Below are 22,330 nucleotides of genomic sequence, written 5' to 3'. Positions count from 1 at the left end.
GCTATACAGTCAGCCCCCATTGTCCGCGAGTTCATACTTCGCGATTTCACTTAAACATGACTGGGAGAACTGCAATACCTATTATATGAAAAATTAAATATTCGCGGTAAAAAAATCTTGCGACGCGATGATTTCAAATAGCTCTTGCTTTGCACCGCTTTGCTCTCCATCTACCCAACTCATCCTAGTTCTTGTTGAACACTGCATATCCAATTACTGTGGTAAAAAATGATATTTTTATTAATAAAATAAATTTTTGAATATACTTACCCGGTGATCATATAAGCTGCAACTCTGTTGCTCGACAGAAAAACCTACGGTCAAAATACGCCAGCGATCGCTATGCAGGTGGGGGTGTACATCAACAGCGCCATCTGTCGAGCAGGTACTTAGTACGTACTCCAAGTAAACAAAGAACCAATTTTCTCCTCGGTCCACTGGGTCTCTATTGGGGAGGAAGGGAGAGTCCTTTAATATATGATCACCGGGTAAGTATATTCAAAAATTTATTTTATTAATAAAAATAACATTTTTCAATATTAAACTTAGCCGATGATCATATAAGCTGATTCACACCCAGGGGGGTGGGTAGAGACCAGCATTACATGTTTACATTATTATGAGCTAAGTATTTTGTATTTCATTTTAGCAGTTATTCAAAATAACAAACATAAAATAAATAAGTACCTGGTAAGGAAGTCGACTTGAACAATTACTCTGCCTTTTTAAGTACGTCTTCCTTACGGAGCCTCGCGATCCTCTTAGGATGCTGAGCGACCCCTAGGATCTGAAGTATCAAGGGTTGCAGCCCATACAACAGGACCTCATCAAAACCTCTAATCTAGGCGCTTCTCAAGAAATGACTTTGACCACCCGCCAAATCAAGTAGGATGCGAAAGGCTTCTTAGCCTTCCGGACAACCCAAAAACAATAATAAAACATTTCAAGAGAAAGATTAAAAAGGTTATGGAATTAGGGAATTGTAGTGGTTGAGCCCTCACCCACTACTGCACTCGTTGCTACGAATGGTCCCAGAGTGTAGCAGTTCTCGTAAGGAGACTGGACATTCTTAAGATAAAAAGACGCGAACACTGATTTGCTTTTCCAATAGGTTGCGTCGATTATACTTTGCAGAGATCTATTTTGTTTAAAGGCCACAGAAGTTGCGACAGCTCTAACTTCGTGTGTCCTTACCTTCAGCAAAGCTTGGTCTTCCTCATTCAGATGGAAATGAGCTTCTCGTATTAACAGTCTGATAAAATAGGATAAAGCATTCTTTGACATAGGCAAAGATGGATTCTTAACTGAACACCATAAAGCTTCAGACGGGCCTCGTAAAGGTTTTTAAATAGAACTTAAGAGCTCTTACAGGACATAAGACTCTTTCTAGTTCATTTCCAACCATACGATAAGTTTGGAATATCGAACGATAATGGTCAAGGCCGAGAAGGCAGCTCGTGTTTGGCTAGAAAACCAAGTTGTAGAACATGTAGCCGTTTCGGATGAGAATCCGATGTTCTTGCTGAAGGCATGAATCTCACTGACTCTTTTAGCTGTGGCTAAGCATATCAGGAAAAGTGTCTTTAAGGTGAGATCTTTCAGGGAGGCTGATTGTAGCGGTTCGAACCTGTCTGACATAAGGAATCTTAGTACCACGTCTAAATTCCAACCAGGTGTAACCAAACGACGCTCCTTCGTGGTCTCAAAAGACTTAAGGAGGTCCTGTAGATCTTTATTGTTGGAAAGATCTAAGCCTCTGTGACGGAATACTGATGCCAACATGCTTCTGTAACCCTTGATAGTGGGAGCTGAAAGAGATCGTTCTTTCCTCAGATATAAGAGAAAGTCAGCTATTTGAGTTACAGAGGTACTGGTCGAGGATACGGATACAGTACTGACTTGCACCAGTTTCGGAAGATTTCCCACTTCGATGGTAGACTCTAAGGGTGGATGTTCTCCTTGCTCTAGCAATCGCTCTGGCTGCCTCCTTCGAAAAGCCTCTAGCTCTCAAGAGTCTTTCGATAGTCTGAAGGCAGTCAGACGAAGAGCGTGGAGGCCTTGGTGTACCTTCTTTACGCGTGGCTGACGTAGAAGGTCCACCCTTAGGGGAAGTGTTCTGGGAACGTCTACTAGTCATCGAAGTACCTCGGTGAGCCATTCTCTCGCGGGCCAGAGGGAAGCAACTAGCGTCAACCTTGTCCCTTCGTGAGAGGCGAACTTCTGCAGTACCTTGTTGACAATCTTGAACGGAGGGAATGCATATAGATCTAGATGTGACCAATCTAGTAGAAAGGCATCTATATGAACTGCTGCTGGGTCCGGGATTGGTGAGCAAAATATTGTGAGCCTCTTGGTCATCGAGGTTGCGAAGAGATCTATGGTTGGCTGGCCCCAGGTGGCCCAAAGTCTCTTGCATACATCCTTGTGGAGGGTCCATTCTGTTGGAATTATTTGTCCCTTCCGACTGAGACAATCTGCCATGACATTCAAGTTGCCTTGGATGAACCTCGTTACTAGTGATATGTCTAGACCTTTTGACCAGGTGAGGAGGTCCCTTGCGATCTCGTACAATGTCAGAGAGTAGGTCCCTCCTTGCTTGGAGATGTACGCCAAAGCCGTGGTGTTGTCCGAGTTCACCTCCACCACTTTGCCTTGAAGGAGAGACCTGAAGCTTTTCCAGGTCAGACGTACTGCCAGTAGGTCCTTGCAGTTGAAATGCATTGTCCTTTGACTCGAGTTCCATAATCCCAAGCATTCCCTACCGTCTAATGTCGCACCCCAGCCTACGTCCGATGCGTCCGAGAAGAGAACGTGGTTGGGAGTCTGAACAGTCAGGGGAAGACCCTCTAAGGTTGATATAGTCCTTTCACCAAGTCAGATAAGACTTATCTTTCCGGAAACCGGGATCGAGACCGCTTCTAGCGTCTTGTCCTTTTTCCCGTGAAAAGCTAGATGGTATAGAAGAGGACGGAGGTGTAGTCTTCCTAGTGACACAAATTGATCCACGGATGACAGTGTCCCTACCAGACTCATCCACAGCCTGACTGGGCAGCGTTCCTTCTTCAGCATCTTCTGGATGGATAGCAGGGCTGGGGGCTGATCGTCTTGTTCAGCAACGTCCTCATCAGAGGGTTCCTCATCCGAAACTGATGAGGAAACGGCAACGGAGTGGGCAACGTCTGACTCGCTGAATCCGGTCACACTGGTGGATGCGTGACGGAGCCGGACGCAATATCATGGCACTGCTGCACAGTCTGTGAACTGTCAACAACCATGGGTGCGCGAGGCAGTACAGCGTCAACCCGAAACTGTCTAGACTGTCTGGGTTGTGCAGTCAACACCCTACCGGGTTGCTGAGGTTGACGCACTGCGTCACAACAAGTCACCTCTGCTGGTTGTTGAACGTCCTGAACGTCAACAACCACCTCCGAGCGTCGCTTAACGTCAACGTGCGACTGGCAACCCACACTGGGTCGCATCGGTGGAGGAACCACCTCAACTGGCAGACGCGAGTAGGTTACCTCAGCGTCAACAGGGCGCACAACCGACCGGTTGGAAGGTTGTTGGCCAGAAGGAGGAACCACCTCAACTGGCAGACGCGAGTAGGTTACCTCAGCGTCAACAGGGCGCACAACCAACCGGTTGGAAGGTTGTTGGCCAGAAGGTTCTTCTCCGCATTTAAGTCCTCTATCAAGGACGCAAGCTTGGACTGCATGTCTTGCAGCAAAGCCCATTAGGGTCTACGGGAGCAGGTGTGGCAACAGACGGGGTTAGCGACTGGGGCGGAACCATTTACCATCCCTGAAAGCCTTGTTATGTGTGACATAATAGTACAGCAAAACTTCAAAGGCTCGACAAAAGTTGAGAAGTTGACCTGTAAACAACTTGGAGCGTCTCCTGGCTAGGCGCCAGGGCGAGTCTACCAGAATTGAGAAGTCTATCTGGGCAGAGGCATGAACTCCCAAGCCGAGAACTTCTCTCGTGTCCTATCAGACTCTCGCTCTATAAGCCAGTTTAAAAGAAGGGAAATCAAAGGCTGAATCCCTAAAACTCCTCCTGGTGCAAAAACCAGTCGCCTAGCCAACATAACGCTCTCTAGGAGAGCGAGAGAGCACTAGCTTAAAAACAACGGCTTCGAAGTAGCTAGGCCTAGTGTAAGTTCTGACGTTTAGGCGAACGAGGAGCAGCAGTTACAAGATCCGGACGAAGATCCTTAAAAAATCATCATGATTTAATTAAAGTCCATAGGAGGCTAAGCAGCTTAAGGCTCCTCTCCAAATGACAGAGTCCTCAAGGGAATATCAGTAGGAGGGAGAACAGCACTTCTCATCTACAGGAACCTTGTCCGATAAAAGCTAGGTTATCTCAGTGAGTCTCTCACTGGTGCATTAGTAGCAGACCAGAAGGCAACGTCATGTAACTGCTTGACAGTCTGTGAACTGTCAACAACTGAACTGTCAACAACAACAGGTGCGTGAGGACATACAGCACTGGTGCATTAGTAGCAGACCAGAAGGCAACGTCATGTAACTGCTTGACAGTCTGTGAACTGTCAACAACTGAACTGTCAACCACAACAGGTGCGTGAGGACATACAGTGTTCACTCGAGACTGCTTTGACTGTCTATACTGAGCAGTCAAAACAACTCTAGAATGCGGAGGTTGACGCACCGCGTCAAAACAAAACAACTTAGACTGTTGTTGTACCTCGCGAACGTCAACGGAAGGTTCCGTGCGTTACTGAACGTCAACATGCGGCTGGCAGGGTACACTGGAACGCATGGGTGGCGGGACTCTCTCAGCTGGAGTGTGGCAGAAGGTTGCCTCAGCGTCCACAGGACGCACAACCGTGTTGGTTGTAGGCTAGAGGTTGTTGCAGTGTCAACCTTCTCCGCACGAAAGTCCCGCATCAATGACGTTAACTGAGACTGCATGGTATGCAGCAAAGACCACTAGGGTCAACAGGAGCAGGTGCGGCAACAGACGGTGTGACTGCCTGATGCGGTACCGCTTTGCCTCTCTTAGGAGGTGAGCAGTCGTCGGAAGACTGCAGCGAGTCCGAACTGACCCAGTGGCTACAACTGGGCCGTTGGACTTGCGCGGAAGGGACCGACTTGCGCTTAATAAGCTGCGAGACCTTGGTCCATGGTTTCTTACGAGAAACCTCTTCCGCAGACGAGAAATAAATGGGCTCTCTCGTCTTTGTGTGGGTGGGGCGATCTTGGGTAGATACGCCCGAAACCACGGAGGGAAACGTCTGTTCGTTGATCAAGGCCTGACGAACCCATAAGTCGTTCGACATTACTTCTCCCCTGGGCTTGGGAGCTTGCAAGAGGTCCCGGACTAGGTGAACGACAGGCACGAACAGACGAACCCTCGGACGCAACACTGTAACACTTTGCGCATATCACTTTATCACTTCGATTTTCTGTTTTGCACTTATTCCACTGAAATCGAAACTTTTACTGATTTCTACCTGAAACACGCAATTCTACCCTTCATTAAAAGGTAGTAATTGCGAAATCAGTCGTATAATGCAGCTCATTAATACTAGCAAAAAACAGAAAACATATATAAAGATAAAAAATTCAGTGGCTGGGAAAGAGACTAAACACTAGTTCAAATAAACTACGTTTACAATCTCTCACCGCACATAGCCTGGGGACAAGAATAAAACCCTAGAAACGTTTTACCTTCTTCCCCGTACAGCGACTAGGGAGGAGAGTAACACGAGAACAACGTTACCCGCTTGAACGGAACGTTTTTCTCTCCTCTCTCTCCCTCCGTCTCTATCTCTCTTGATTTCGCACCTAAGAGAAGAGCCCAATTATATATCGTCAAAAAAACATGTTATTTGACTAAAGGAAAAAACTGAAAGGTTTTCCAAATAAAAAGTTCCTTTAATTTAGAATTTAAAACATTTAGGCTAAGAAAGAATGAACGAAACGTCAGAATCGATTTACTCTTACTGCAAAGTGAAACCGTGATACACTCTCTCTCTATCGTAACGATAGAGCGCATGTTGAACGTCCTGAACGTCAACAACTGCGTATTCTAAACGTTAGTTCATCTTTGAAAACAGTACGAAGACTATCAAAGAAATTCTTTCATAAAACATTAAATTTAATAAGTTTTAAATTCTTTAAAGGCTAAATACGATATAACGGGCTCAACGTTGATTAACTTCGGTTCCAAGTTAGGACCGCCTACTATCAGGAAAGGTCGCATATAAACAAAACATAAAAATTTATTTTTATATGTTTATAATAAATGGAAAGTTAATCGAAGAGGCCTAATAAAGGCGGAGAGATATAAAATATATAGATCTATAACGAGTTAAGCAAAATTACTAAAAACCTAAACACACTTCCGTCTAAGGGAAGGGTCGGCCATTTAAAAGTGAAAGAGAGTCCATACTCTCTTTGTCACCATAATTAAATCTATCCAAAACGAGTTCAAGTTTTGAGATGAAGATAAAACACCTGCATAGCGAAAGCTCAAAACTAGAATAGTGTACTTCACCAAATAGTTGTGAAAACAAATCCAGTTAGTAACAGCGTATTAGTAGGTCTTGCCGGTAGCCCGACAGAGAGAAAATTGGTTCTTTGTTTACTTGGAGTACTAAGTACCTGCTCGACAGATGGCGCTGTTGATGTACACCCCCACCTGCATAGCGATCGCTGGCGTATTTTGACCGTAGGTTTTTCTGTCGAGCAACAGAGTTGCAGCTTATATGATCACCGGCTAAGTTTAATACTGAAAAATTAAGAGACATTTGAAATAAACCAGATTTTGATTAAACTGGTATTTCGCTTAACTGTACCCAATACTGTAATAATGCATGTAATATTCACATTTTATTATTGTATTTTTAAATAAAAACATAGCATATTACAATCTTTCCCATTGTTTACATTTATGCTTTACTTTATCATTTTCCAACTAGCATAATAACAGATAGTTTTATTTGAAATCCCGTACATTCTCGAGTATAGGACAACCCCATGTAAAGGACAAACCCCAAAATTTCCTTTAAAGCGTTTTTATCATATACTGCATGTAATGACAAACGGCAATTTCAAGACCAGCCTGTTACTACTACTATTATAAATCCCTTACCAGATTTATCATAAGTTTTACCACATATAATCTTTGTTATTTATTTGTTTTTAGTTTATAAAATAAGCTGTATTTCTTTTAAAGTATAAAATTACAACAATTTGTGAGTTTTAGCAATGTTTACATATTCGTTAACCATCATCTACTGTGCTGCCATCTCTAAGCAAAAATGTAAACAATGCGAGTTGTCCAAAACAAATGTTTTTGATGACGGAAGTATTGTAATACTGTACTATAAAGATAAAATTAACTCTTATTTTCATTTTACTTCAACACACAAATGCAGTTCATTTTACTTCAACACACAAATGCAGTACAGTATATCATTACACAGCATACATACATACATACATATACCAAAGGCACTTCCCCCAATTCTGGGGGGTAGCCAACATCAAACAAAGAAACAAAACAAAAAGGGGACCTCTACGTTCCTCCAGCCTAACCAGGGACTCGGCCGAGTTCAGCTGGTACTGCTAGGGTGCCACAGCCCAACCTCCCACATTATCCACCACAGATGAAGCTTCATAATGCTGAATCCCCTACTGCTGCTACCTCCGCGGTCATCTAAGGCACCAGAGGAAGCAGCAGGGCCTGCCGGAACTGCGTCACAATCGCTCGCCATTCATTCCTATTTCTAGCATGCTCTCTTGCCTCTCTCACATCTATCCTCCTATCACCCAGAGCTTTCTTCACACCATCCATCCACCCAAACCTTGGCCTTCCTCTTGTACTTCTCCCATCAATTCTTGCATTCATCACCTTCTTTAGCAGACAGCCATTTTCCATTCTCTCAACATGGCCAAACCACCTCAACACATTCATATCCACTCTAGCCGCTAACTCATTTCTTACACCCGTTCTCACTCTCACCACTTCGTTCCTAACCCTATCTACTCGAGATACACCAGCCATACTCCTTAGACACTTCATCTCAAACACATTCAATTTCTCTCTCCATCACTTTCATTCCCCACAACTCCGATCCATACATCACAGTTGGTACAATCACTTTCTCATATAGAACTCTCTTTATATTCATGCCCAACCCTCTATTTTTTACTACTCCCTTAACTGCCCCCAACATTTTGCAACCTTCATTCACTCTCTGACGTACATCTGCTTCCACTCCACCATTTGCTGCAACAACAGACCCCAAGTACTTAAACTGATCCACCTCCTCAAGTAACTCTCCATTCAACATGACATTCAACCTTGCACCACCTTCCCTTCTCGTACATCTCATATACACAGCATATATGTTGTTAAGTCTATCCTTCCAAACTACTGTGCGAGTAGAAAAAAATCGTACAATGATTGACATGCAAGCACAACACCTTATTTTTTTTGTTAGGTTGTTATTGTGGCTGTATGGGTTCACGCAATGATTACAACGTTACTAACGATACTTTTATCATTCTTCCAATTTTCTAACCCATTGAAGTAGAAAATGGGATAAATATTATTACCGGGTTACTGTAGATGTCAGATTACTTCACAAGAGATGACATCAGGAATTGCAGCATGTTTCAAGTTTGCTGCATAGAACTTTCTACGAAAATGGTTGATAGTTATTGTACAAAATATGTTTACTTGGAAAATTTAAAATTTTATACATATTGTACAATACAGAATTACAGCGATGTTGTTTATTATAAATGTAGGCTACATGTGTGGTGAGTCAAGTCGCCTGAACGAAAACAGCGAACACTTATAGTACAGTTAAGCTTTACTGTAGTGATAGTACAGTATTATATTACAGTAATATACACTACAGTATCAGCAAGTGTTATACACTATTACTAGAAAGGAATAACTATACTGTAATAGAGTCAAAGTAAAGACAATATTAGGCAGTACATAGTGTGTTAATTATCCAAGAGAAGGCAATGAGTAGTGAGTTAAGTTAGGTTAGGAATTATCCCACACTAGGTCAGGAAGTATTCGCGAAGTCATGCCTGTCTCTGTTACCCAACCCTTGCGAAGAGTGGTGCCTGATTATATGTACATATAGTATGAGAAGACCCTGAGGGTGTTTAAAGCCATACCCATTAATGAAATAAACACCAGACTGAAAAGCAAAGATTTGCCTAGCAAAACCTGCAAGCAAGTGTTGATCACAAAGCAGTCAAGATAAAAAGAAAATTAACCTTCAAATGTCACTTATGGGGGTACCACCTATAGGATTCTATGCACAGTATATATCCAGTGTGCTCATAGTGATCTTGGTATAAAATGTGATACCGTACATTACGTTACCCGACGCGCCAAACAGTCGATTGTTGCATTAGTTACCCCTATCAAGTGCTCCTCACGCACGTTTTCTGTAATGTTTGTTTTGGTGTTGATTGATAAATTTGTTTGAAGATTTGATCTACTCGATGAAGATTAGTGTAATAAGATGAAAAGTGTAGTTGGTTTTTTTTTTTTTTTAAATTCCAAGAACCTCTAGTTACATATCAACAGTAGAATGAGCTATAGCAGCTGTTCAAGATGGAAATAAGTTACAGAACCAAGAAGAATGGACTTCTTTATCAGAAACAGATCTTTCAGCAACTACCAGTAGTCCTTTTATGTACAGAGATGATCTATAGATGTCCAAAACACTTCTGCTCAACCAGAAATACTACTCTAGGATCCAAGAAGCTGTGTTCAATTCTCTAATTAGCCCAATATCCAAATTTATAAAATTTTGGGGGCAAGAAATCTTTATTTTGACTTTTAAGTGTCTGTATGATACCCAATTGATACCACGGATTAACATCGATGGCACAAAGAATTGCATCATGCTTCAGACTTACAGTGTAGAACTTCATATGTAAACAGTCAGTAGTGTTGTAGTGATACTTTGTTTGTTTTATTTTGTTAAAATTATTCATTGTGTAATACTCTAGTGTTATTGTTATATAACTACTGTAGAGTACAGTATATAAAATAAGAGTGTTACCTTAGCTCATTAAGCTGTACTGTAATGATAGTACAGTATTGTAAATATATTACTGTAATATACAGTACTCGTACACTACAGTATCAGCGAGAGTTAACACACCCTAAGGCATCAAGTGTTCGCGGATTGTCGCTTATTATGCCTGTCTCTGTTATTTAATTCCTGCTAATAAGGAGGGCTGATTGTATGTGATAGGTTATTAGGCCTACATGGTTCTTTACATCGCGAACGACCAAATATACAAAGATAAAACCTGTGAAGACCAAGAGGTAACTGTACCTCCTTATTAGTTCATGTAGAACACCACACAGGTATTGTTGCTCAACACCACCGAGTAACCTGTTGGAAGGCGGAAAAACTCTTGGAAAGCAAAGGAAAGCTACCCTCATCTCCAAGACATTTGTGATTCCTGCGATCTTCCTCCGCCCAGGAGCTGGATACCATGTGACGGTCTAGGTGCCCCCCCCACCCCCGTTGAAAGCATCCGAGAAAAGAAGGAACTCCAGAGAAGGCAGCAAGATTGGGCATTCTTGTGGAAGTTTTCTTCCAACCACCACCTGAGGTCCCTCCTCGATTTTTCTATTACTCTTACAGGGAAGAATGGATCATCGAGATGATGAGTCCAAGATTATTTTGGGCTCCAATTGAAGAGATCTTGGGTATGATCTGCTTCCTGGCACCAACTTCTCTAGAGACTTCACGTGCCCCAGGAGTTCATGGCACTGGCGAGCTGGGAGAATTGCTTACGCTCTGCGTAGGTGACAGGACTGACACCTTCTGAGTAATCATAACTCCACGTCCCGATAAAACAAGAGAACCTGATCTCGAAAGCGAAGGAGTTCCTCTCCCAATTCTGCCAGAATCAACCAACCATCCATCCAGATCATGGAGCAGGCAGATCCCATTGGAGCAAGCCTAAAACGAGATTAGTTTGAAGATTCTCATGAAGACCTGGGGTGCTTTCAACTGGCCAAAGCAAAGAACCTTTAAATGAAGGACCTTGACTATTACCACTACAAGAGATATTTCCTGGAGGATGGATGTAATGGTATCTGAAAAGCATCTTAAAGACCCAGGGTCAGCCTGTGTGTCTGCCACACAATGGTGCAACAATATGTCTGTACTCGTTGTGGCCAAAGAGATAATGTAAAAAGCTTCCGACAGGTGGGGAGCTGAGCTACTCGCCTACGCTCATCGTCTGTCATTAATGAATACAATGGCTATTCCAGGTATGCTGAAAAAGTTCCTTATTTTTAAGTATGAAAGGTTTGTAAACAAGTAGGAATAATTCTATGTCCAGATTGATTTTGACCTCTCCAGGTACAGGGGTATTTGTGTTAATACAAATCAACATGTGACAAATATTCAAATCATTATGAACTTTTAATTCATTTGGCACACAAAACAACCAAATTTCACTCTAGTTTAGCTTGAGACAATGAAAGCTTAAAAATACAGTAGTTATATTATACAGTATTCAACCACTAAAATATATTATACAAACTATCAGTCCATTGCCTAAAAATTATTCTTATTTTTGAAAGTTGCCTAAGACATTCTATCTTGATCTATCCTAACCTAACCTGACCCCACAAGCAATCGACCAACAGCCCAAAATAGTGTATACACATTGTCCAGAGAAATGACAGCATATTTTTCATGAATAAAAAAGCATAGGTATGCTAATTAAACTGTCTGCAAACAATTAATATATTCTAACCCATGTGTCAGTGATGTAATTCATTAACAAATTGGAGCTGTAATTCAAAAACAAAATGTTATTTTTATTAGTAAAATAAATTTTTGAATATACTTACCCGATAATCATGTAGCTGTCAACTCCGTTGCCCGACAGAATTCTATGGAGGGATACGCCAGCTATCACAATACTAGAAGGGGGTGTACTTACCAGCGCCACCTGTGGCCAGGTACTATAGTACTTCTTGTTGACACCTCCTCAATTTTTCCTCGGTCCACTGGTTCTCTATGGGGAGGAAGGGAGGGTCAATTAAATCATGATTATCGGGTAAGTATATTCAAAAATTTATTTTACTAATAAAAATAACATTTTTCAATATTAAACTTACCCGATAATCATGTAGCTGATTCACACCCAGGGGGGTGGGTGAAAACCAGTGTACAAGATTAAAGGATAGCTAAGTATCCCATATTTCATATAACAGTTATCTCAAATAACAATGAAATAATAAGTACCTGGTAAGGAAGTCGAATTGAACCGTTACTCTGCCTCTTTTTTAAGTTCGTCTTCCTTACTGAGCGCAGCGTTCCTCTTGGAGGCTGAATCAACTCAAAGGTGCTAAAGTATATAGGGCTGCAACCCCTACTAAAGGACCTCTACACAACCTCTAACCCAGGCGCTTCTCAAGAATGAATTGACCACCCGCCAAATCAAAAGGATGCGGAAGGCTTCTTAGCCTACCGTAACAACCATAAAAACAACAATAAAAGCATTCAAGAGAAAGGTTAAAAAAGGTTATGGGATTAAGGGAATGTAGTGGCTGAGCCCTCACCTACTACTGCACTCGCTGCTACGAATGGTCCCAGGGTGTAGCAGTTCTCGTAAAGAGACTGGACATCTTTAAGATAAAATGATGCAAACACTGACTTGCTCCTCCAATAGGTTGCATCCATTATGCTCTGCAGAGAACGGTTTTTATTAAAGGCCATCGAAGTAGCTACGGCTCTTACTTCGTGGGTCCTTACCTTCAGCAATGCAAGGTCTTCCTCCTTTAAGTGAGAATGGGCTTCTCTAATCAGAAGCCTTATATAATACGAAACCCCGTTCTTGGACATGGGCCTCGAAGGTTTCTTGATGGCACACCATAAGGCTTCTGACTGTCCTCGAATAGGTTTAGACCTATTAAGATAATACTTGAGAGCTCTGACAGGGCAAAGAACTCTCTCTAGTTCGTTACCTACCATGTTGGAGAGGCTAGGTATTTCAAACGATCTAGGCCAAGGACGTGAAGGAAGTTCGTTCTTTGCTAGGAATCCGAGCTGAAAAGAACATGTTGCAGATTCGGTCGTGAAACCAATGTTCTTGCTGAAGGCATGAACCTCACTGACTCTCTTAGCTGTTGCAAGGCAGACGAGAAAAAGAGTCTTGAGGGTAAGGTCCTTGAAGGAAGCTGACTGGAGAGGTTCGAACCTAGGTGACATAAGGAACCTTAAGACTACGTCTAGGTTCCAGCCTGGAGTGGATAGACGACGCTCTTTAGAAGTCTCAAAAGACTTAAGGATGTCTTGAAGGTCCTTGTTGGAAGAAAGGTCCAAATCTCTGTGGCGGAGAACTGAAGCCAACATACTCCTGTACCCTTTAATCGTAGGTGCTGAAAGGGATCTCTCATTCCTAAGATGTAATAGGAAGTCAGCTATTTGGGTCACAGAGGTATTGGTAGAGGATACTGAATTGGCTCTACACCAGCTCCGGAAGACTTCCCACTTAGATTGGTAGACTCTACGAGTGGAAACCCTTCTTGCTCTGGCAATCGCACTGGCTGCCTCCTTCGAAAAGCCTCTAGCTCTAGCGAATCTTTCGACAGTCTGAAGGCAGTCAGCCGAAGAGCGTGGAGGTTTGGGTGCAACCTGTCTACGTGAGGTTGACGTAGAAGGTCCACTCTTAGAGGTAGAGTCCTGGGGATGTCGACTAGCCATTGAAGTACCTCTGTGAACCATTCTCTTGCAGGCCAAAGGGGAGCAACCAGCGACAGCCGTGTCCCTTCGTGCGAGATGAATTTCTGCAGGACTTTGTTTATTATCTTGAACGGTGGGAATGCGTAAAGGTCGAGATGGGACCAGTTCAGCAGAAAAGCATCCACATGAACTGCTGCAGGGTCTGGAACTGGGGAACAGTACAGCGGAAGTCTCTTGGTCATGGAGGTGGCAAACAGATCTATGGTAGGTTGACCCCACAAGGTCCAAAGTCTGTTGCACACACTCTTGTGGAGGGTCCATTCCGTGGGAATGACCTGATTCCTTCTGCTTAGGCGATCTGCTGAGACGTTCATGTTGCCCTGAATGAACCTCGTGACCAAAGTGAGGTTTTGACTTCTTGACCAAATGAGGAGGTCCCTTGCGATCTCGTATAGGCTCCTCGAATGGGTCCCTCCTTGCTTGGAGATGTAAGCCAAGGCTGTGGTGTTGTCTGAGTTCACCTCCACCACCTTGCCTAGCAGGAGGGACTTGAAGTTCAGCAGGGCTAAATGAACTGCTAGTAGCTCCTTGCAGTTGATGTGGAGCGTTCCCTGTTCCTCGTTCCACGTTCCCGAGCATTCCCGTCCGTTCAAGGTCGCACCCCAGCCCGAGTCCGATGCATCTGAGAAGAGATGAAGATTGGGGGTCTGAATAGCCAACGATAGGCCCTCCCTGAGAAGGAGATTGGTCTTCCACCACAAGAGAGTGGTCTTCATCTCTTTGGTGACTGGTATAGAGACTGCTTCGAGAGTCAAACCCTTGTCCCAATGAGCTGCAAGATGGAATTGAAGAGGGCGGAGGTGGAGTCTCCCTAGCTCGACGAACAGGGCCAGTGATGAAAGGGTCCCTGTGAGACTCATCCACTGTCTCACCGAGCAACTGCTCCTCTTCAGCATGCACATGATGCAATCTAGGGCTTGGCTTATCCTTGGGGCCGATGGAAAAGCCCGAAAATCCTGACTCCGAATCTCCATTCCCAGGTACACAATGGATTGGGAGGGAATGAGCTGAGACTTTTCTATGTTGACTAACAGGCCCAGTTCTCTGATTAAGTTCAAAGTCCAGTTGAGACTCTCCAGACAGCGACGACTCGTGGAGGCTCTCAACAGCCAGTCGTCTAAGTAGAGGGAGGCTCTGATGTCCGATAAGTGGAGGAATTTTGCTATATTCCTCATCAGATGCGTGAACACCATAGGAGCTGTGCTTAGGCCAAAACACAGGGCTTGGAATTGGTAGACAACCTTTCCAAAAACGAATCTCAGGAAAGGTTGGGAGTCTGGATGAACAGGAACGTGAAAGTAGGCATCTTTCAAGTCCAACGAGACCATCCAGTCCTCCTGCCTGACCGCTGCTAGGACCGACTTCGTCGTCTCCATCGTGAACGTCTGCTTGGTGACATACGCATTGAGCGCGCTGACGTCCAGCACCGGTCTCCAACCTCCTGTCTTCTTGGCCACCAGAAAGAGACGGTTGTAGAAGCCCGGGGATTGATGGTCCCGGACTATAACCACTGCCTTCTTCTGCACAAGTAGCGACACCTCCTGGTGCAACGCTAGCCTCTTGTCCTCTTCTTTGTAGTTGGGAGAGAGGTTGATGGGAGATGTGGTCAGAGGGGGTTTGTGGCAGAATGGAATCCTGTAACCCTCCCTCAGCCAACTGACAGACTGGGCGTCTGCACCTCTCTTTTCCCAGGCTTGCCAGAAGCTCTTGAGTCTGGCTCCTACTGCTGTCTGGAGATGCGGAGAGTCAGTTTTTTCCTTTAGAAGCCTTGGAACCTTTCCTAGACTTGCTCCTGGAAGAGTCTGGACGGGAGTTTCCTCGGCTGGGGGCTCTACCACGAAAGGGCGGTATGAACCTCGTAGCAGGAGTATCAGCCACTGGGGTGCGATAAGTCCTGGGGACTGAGGTAGCAACCTTAGTCTTACGAGCCGATGAGGCTACAAGATCATGTGTGTCCTTTTGTATCAGGGCAGCAGACAAGTCCTTAACCAGCTCTTCGGGGAAGAGGAACTTCGAGAGCGGAGCGAAAAGGAGTTGAGACCTTTGACAAGGTGTAATGCTGGAGGAAAGGAAGGTACATAGCTGTTCCCTTTTCTTAAGAACCCCTGACACAAACATCGACGCAAGCTCGCCAGATCCATCTCTAATGGCCTTATCCATGCAGGACATTAATAGCATGGCAGAATCCTTGTCCGCAGGGGAGGTCTTCTTGCTGAGGGCCCCCAGGCACCAGTCTAGGAAGTTGAACATCTCAAATGCTCTAAAAACACCCTTCAGGAAGTGATCAAGGTCTGAGAAGGTCCAGCAAACCTTAGAGCGCCTCATTGCTGTTCTACGAGGCGAGTCTACCAGACTTGAGAAGTCAGCCTGGGCAGAGGCAGGTACTCCCAAGCCTGGTTCCTCTCCTGTGGCATACCAAACGCCCGCTTTAGAAGTGAGCTTAGTCGGAGGAAACATGAATGAAGTCTTTCCAAGGTGTTGCTTAGTCTGCAACCACTCCCCTAAGATCCTTAACGCTCTCTTAGAGGACCTTGCTAGGACTAGCTTAGTATAGGTAGACTTAGCTGGCTGCATGCCCAGCGAAAACTCAGATGGCGGAGAGCGGGGAATAGCAGAGACAAAGTGGTCTGGGTATACCTCCCTAAACAGAGCCAAGACCTTACGAAAGTCAATAGAAGGTGGAGAAGACTTGGATTCATCCACGTCTGATGAGGGATCCAGGTGTGCCGCCTCATCATCAGAGTGTAGCGAAGAGATCGGAAAAGTATGCTGAACAGCAGAGTCAGTACGAGCTGGAACAACAATATTAGTGGGTTCCTCTTCAAGACACTGTTGAGGGAACACCTGAGGCTCAGACTGCAAGGGCTGATCAAAAGAAGTAGCAGAAGGTAGGCGCATGGGTGGAGGAGGCTGACTCCTAGCATGAGTGACTGAACTCAAGGGTTGCGCTTGCTGAGCGGAAGGCGGATGCGCAGTAGCAAGTTCCTGAGGAACGAGTTGAGGTTCCTGAGGTGTGGGCTGAGAGCGATGAGGTAGTGGCTGCGCAGAACACAGTAATTGTCTCGCGAGTTGAGGCTCCTGAGGCGCAAGGCTAAGGTGTTGTGGTTGCCTTGAGGAGGGTTGAGCTCGCTGCAGCGAGAGCTGAGGAGACTGACTCATGGATGGGAGAGGTTGTTGTACCTCAAGAGAGTGTTGCCTCACTGGTGGAACTGCAAGTGGAAGCGGAGGAAGTAAGGAATGATCTTCCTGTTCCCATTGCTGAGGTTGCCTTAAGGAAGGCGGAGGGAGCTGCACACCACTGGAAACAGTAAACTCAGAACGTGCTAAGGTATTCTGAGGAGCCTCAACATCGTACGCCTGGCAGGCAGTACTGCGGTCAGGCGGAGCGATCGCAGGAGGAGGTGTAACCTGCTCAGCCTGACACTCACGCATCAGGACCGCAAGTTGTGACTGCATGGACTGCAGTAGAGTCAACTTGGGGTCGGCAGACACTAAGGTCTGCTGAGGTAAAGCCTTAACAGCAGAAATCTGTTGTGGCAGAACCTTACTCCTCTTAGGCGGAGTGCATTCAACTGATGACTGCGGCGAGTCAGAGCTGATCCAATGACTGCAGCCCGGTTGAGTTCTTGAGGTCTGGACTCTGCGTTTGAGTGGTCTCGAGACCTGAGTCCAGCGTTTCTTCCCTGACAAATGCTCAGCAGACGAGTAAAAGACGGGCTCAATCGTCTGCAGGTGGGAGTGACGGTCTCTGGAAGACACGCCCGCAACCACCGAGGATACTTCTGTGCGCCGATCAAGGCCTGCCGAACCCTTTTGCCCTTCGACATTGCTTCTCCCCTGGGCTTGGGAGCTTGCAAGAGGTCCCGGACTGGGAGGACGACTGGCACGCACAGAAGTATCCTCACGCACCACACTGACACTGACACTAGCACTTGGCACTGCACTGACACTAGCACTCGTCACAGCACTGGCACTAATTCCACCCACTGCACTCTTGACCTTAAGTTCCTTGACTTCGGCCATAAGAGACTTATGATCACTTACCACTGACTCTACTTTATCGCCTAAGGCCTGAATGGCACGCAAAACAACAGACATATCAGGCTGAGGGCAAATAGTAGGTTCGGGGGTAGCCACTACAGGGGTAGGAAAAGGTAGGGGATCATGAGGTGAGGAAAAAAGTGAAGAGTGAGAAGAACTCCTCCTAACTCTCTCTCTCTCTAACTTGGTTGAGTACTTAAGAAGACGGACAAAATCAAGTTCCGAAAGTCCGGCGCATTCCTCACATCGATCTTCTAACTGACAGGGCCTTTCCCTACAGTCAGAACAAGCGGTGTGAGGATCTACCGAGGCCTTCGGAATACGCCTATTACAAGACCTACATCGTCTATGGGTGGGGGCTTGTGAAATGTCAGACATCTTGAATCAAAAGAGTTAGCCAAGTGGGGTTTCAAAATCAAGCAAAAGATCGTTAACCGTTAAATCAGGACTAAATAATAGCTATCTAAGCTAATATAGAAGTTTTTCAGTAAAGCGACAGCCGAAATCTGAGAGAATACTTCACCAAAAGCCGTGAAAATACTCGAAGATCATAAGCGTATCCCAGAACGTCTTGCCGGAAGCACGACAGAGGAAAAATTGAGGAGGTGTCAACAAGAAGTACTATAGTACCTGGCCACAGGTGGCGCTGGTAAGTACACCCCCTTCTAGTATTGTGATAGCTGGCGTATCCCTCCATAGAATTCTGTCGGGCAACGGAGTTGACAGCTACATGATTATCGGGTAAGTTTAATATTGAAAATTGGAATTATTCATAAAGCAGAATAGCATTACAAAAATAGCCATCCGAAGTTTATGGTAGTGCACCCACTTTACTTACTCTTGACCTTGCACATTCCTATAGTATATCCTTTTTCTAAAGCGACATGTAGCTCGTATGAGATGTGGTGTTTATGGCTTGGTAAGAAAATTACTGTAATCTTACAAAAACTGTCCTAATTAGTCTGTGCAGTATACTCAATCACCACTAATGTGCCTACATGTAAATACTGTAAGAATGTGTGTCTTTTTCATCATAATTTGTTTCTGGATAGTACATTTACTGAAGAAACTTAAGAATTTAGAGCGAAGCCAACTACCTAAGAAACACTTGAGCAATATTGTACTGTAGTAAAATTTTGACTTATTTTTTTTTATCCTACTACTGTACACTTGTTAATTATAAAGCTGAAAAACAACTGCTGTCATGAATAACATTAATAAATATAGTGGGTTTGGCATAATATAAAAGGACACATTGTCACTGTGAAATATGAGATATTATAACATGATAAATACAAGCAAATTGTATTTATGCCATTTCCATATAACCTATCACATCAATTAGCTTTGCAAAATTATTCCCATCAGCAAAGTTCAAAATAGGGATTCTATGATACCATACTTAAAGCAACAAATTATTAAAATTTTTTTGTTTATCTTGTACACAAACTCCCACCGTACAGTATAGGCTAAACACAGACAAGAATATCTAACGACGTGCACAAATTTCAATGATGTGCATGTACAGTATAGTATATAATAAAAATCTACAGGACATTAGACATTAACCTATGTCAAGCACAGTTAGGTTAGGCAACCTAAGCTTGCTTATACAGCTTAGTGACTAAGCCTTACTACATGACCTTAACTTTGCCTACCATTGCTGTGCTCAATCCTTGTGTGTAAGGTCTTGTTGAAAGATCGGAAGCTCAAACTCAAAAGATACTTGTCATCAGATGAGTCTCGTACTAGGAAGGCCCCATCTGGTTGGTCCATCAGTTTCTCCTCTGCTTCGGCTCGCGTGATTGGTCCCCAATACCATCCATATTTCGCCAAGCGAAACAGTTCCTCCGCAAGACTTCTTTTACTGGCATCCAAATTAGAGTTCTGCAATTCCCACAAGTCTCCGCAGCCGGACCGATTCGACTGCGGAGACGATGTTTCTGAAATGGCATTCTGTCTTGTGCCCGAGCTCGGCACAGCGTTCCTGTTCGTTATACACTCCAACTGCTCCCCACTGACATTTTCCACTAACACTTGGGGAACTTTAATCTTATGGTCATGCCCACTGAATTTTGCCTTTATGCTGTCGGACAGCGTTGTCGAAGACGAATCTGATATGTTATTGGGTTTATGGATGGAGAGCGCCGCCGAACTCTTCGATTGAGACACAGAGTACTCGTTAATTTTGTTGGAGGGCTTGATCACCAGTTCACCCCCATGGCTTAGTTTTAAAATGGACTCGGACTCTGAATCGGTCAGGACGTGAGAGGATGAATTCTGCCGGGTGACTGTAGTCTGTATAGGCCTTATGGCACGTTTGCTATGTTTCCCCTTGTGCGCCTGCTGCCCCCCACCACTAGCATTGAGGCCATCGCTGGACGACTCCTCGCTCACCGACTGCGAAAAAGACTCGCCAAAGCTGTTCGACAACCCTTCGAAGCTCTTGCTCTTCTTCGGGGTGCAGGAGGAGGAGGAGGCATTATTGCTCTGTAGAGTGTCGAACTTGCCTGTGATTTTCTTCTTCAGGGTCTGCAAAATACCGCCGCTTTTGGATTTCTTCTTGTTGATGGAGGGATCGTACGTCGAGGGTGGAGGAGGAGAGGGCGAAGAGGTGGAAGAAGTAGGGGCGGTAGGAGGCGCCGATCCCCCCACCAACAATACTTCACCATTGGCACTGGTGCTTGTTGCCCTCCTGCTGCTGCGGCTCAATAGCTGCGACAAGCTCACTTTCTTCATCATCTTTCCTCGAGACTAACTAAAAGTCTCCATGTTTGGCAAAACACAGCCATTTGACGGGGATACAGGCACGTAAACAAATCAGGACTCAAGTGGCCATCTTACTACTCCAAAACATTGCAGGGCTGCCAACACTCCCGAGAAACTTCTACCCTTGAAGGTTAGGTATTGGTGACTCTTATTTGACTGACTACAATCTTCTACTTTTTTTCTAATGTTTTGGAAACTACCAGCAAGGGATAAAAACATAGATATCTATGGTATTAAAAGAGGAATGTCCAAAACCGAAATAAAATTAGAAACAATAAAGTGGGATACTGAAAAATGGAAAGAAGAACTAGAAAATAAAGGGAGCCTATAAGTATGCAGAAAGTGAAATTAAAGAACAATATGTGACTGTACATTTTTATTATTATTATTATTATACTTTAGAGGAAGGTTAATTACGTTAAAACTAAGCCTTATAAATACACAAAGGGTGCGTGTAAATGTATTTGTGTGAAAAATAAGGAAAATGGTTTAATTATTTTTATTACACTAGCAGAAATTATAGAAAACTTAGTAAATTGAGCTGCAACAAGCTTACAGAAAATACAAAGAAAATCTAAGGATAATTTCTATTAGGCAAAAGAAATATAGAATACGAAATTTTGTACATGATGTGGAGAAAGACAACATGATACAAAATAAAGCGAAATTAAATCTAAAATACGTCGTAAGCTTACTAAAAGGTGCCGTTGTAAAGGCTTTGCGTCAACCTTGAATCAATCTCGAATTTAACACAATACATATGTTATAGTTTATGTTATAGGCATTTGAATGTATATTTACTCAATGAGTCTTTCTCTTATCCTAATGTTCTTTTTATTGACCTGCGAATGTATATTTTGTAATAGCAAGGCTACCAACTCTGTAGAGAATATTCTACCCTGGGAATTAGCTGTTGGTTGCTTCATATTTAATTATAAACTGTGGATTCTATCCTTGTAATGTTTCATAATATATCATGAATGAAAACCGCATTCATGCAGTAATGACTGCAGTAAAGTTATTTTCACAAACGGTTTACTATGTCATTCCTCTTGATTATCATAAAGTATCGCTAGATCTTATAGATAATATCCAAACTTGGCTAGTCATTTATTTTGATATCCTCGGTAATCATATCTAAAGTTGTTATCTTATCACTTACATGGAAAGCTTACTCATTATTGAAATCTTAATGTTATCTAAGATTTTCATACAATGGTGTCCACTTTCTACATGACCTTTAAATATCAAAGACCAAATTGTCCCTCTAGCAACCAGCATTTTTTTTCTTTTATAATTTTACTTTCAAAATACTTTATACATAATTCGAAGTATTGCGTCCTGGAATGTTCGATTTCTTGACTTTCACAAGTAATCAAGCGAAAACATTGCGAATTTCATGTGCTAAATAAGAGAGAAATATAAAAAAAGGTGAATTTGTACCAAGCAATAAATATTTCTACATGCTGCAGTCATTTTCAATTTTGTAAATTAGGCACACGTAGCCTACTTAAATCAACATTCCTTTCCATCTCGTGTTACAATTACCAGTGCAAAATGTCTACGAAATATTTTATTTGGCCATAAATTAAAATATTGTAAACCAAATTAGTGATGAGTGGATGAACCTGTAAACTGAATCTGGCAAACATACTCTTCTTTAGTATTATAATTTATTTTGCTCTTCTTTGCATTCTGTGTGCTTGTTATAAACCCAATCTCTCTCTCTCTCTCTCTCTC

General features: G+C 43.6%; 1 protein-coding gene across 1 annotated transcript in view; it reads right to left on the bottom strand.

Moving 5' to 3' along the window:
* The window catches only part of LOC137622184 (uncharacterized), a 21,439-nt gene extending 733 nt beyond the window's left edge, over nt 1-20,706 (bottom strand). The window contains exon 1 of the mRNA XM_068352624.1: nt 19,480-20,706. Within this exon, the coding sequence (XP_068208725.1) occupies nt 19,480-20,563 (1,084 nt within the window). The 5' untranslated portion in view covers nt 20,564-20,706. The remainder of the gene's footprint in view (nt 1-19,479) is intronic.
* Nucleotides 20,707-22,330: the final 1,624 nt, after the last annotated feature.

This window comes from Palaemon carinicauda, chromosome 29 (genome assembly GCF_036898095.1).
Source record: "Palaemon carinicauda isolate YSFRI2023 chromosome 29, ASM3689809v2, whole genome shotgun sequence".
In the NCBI taxonomy this organism is placed as follows: domain Eukaryota; kingdom Metazoa; phylum Arthropoda; class Malacostraca; order Decapoda; family Palaemonidae; genus Palaemon; species Palaemon carinicauda.
This window is presented reverse-complemented; position numbering and strand designations above follow the sequence as displayed.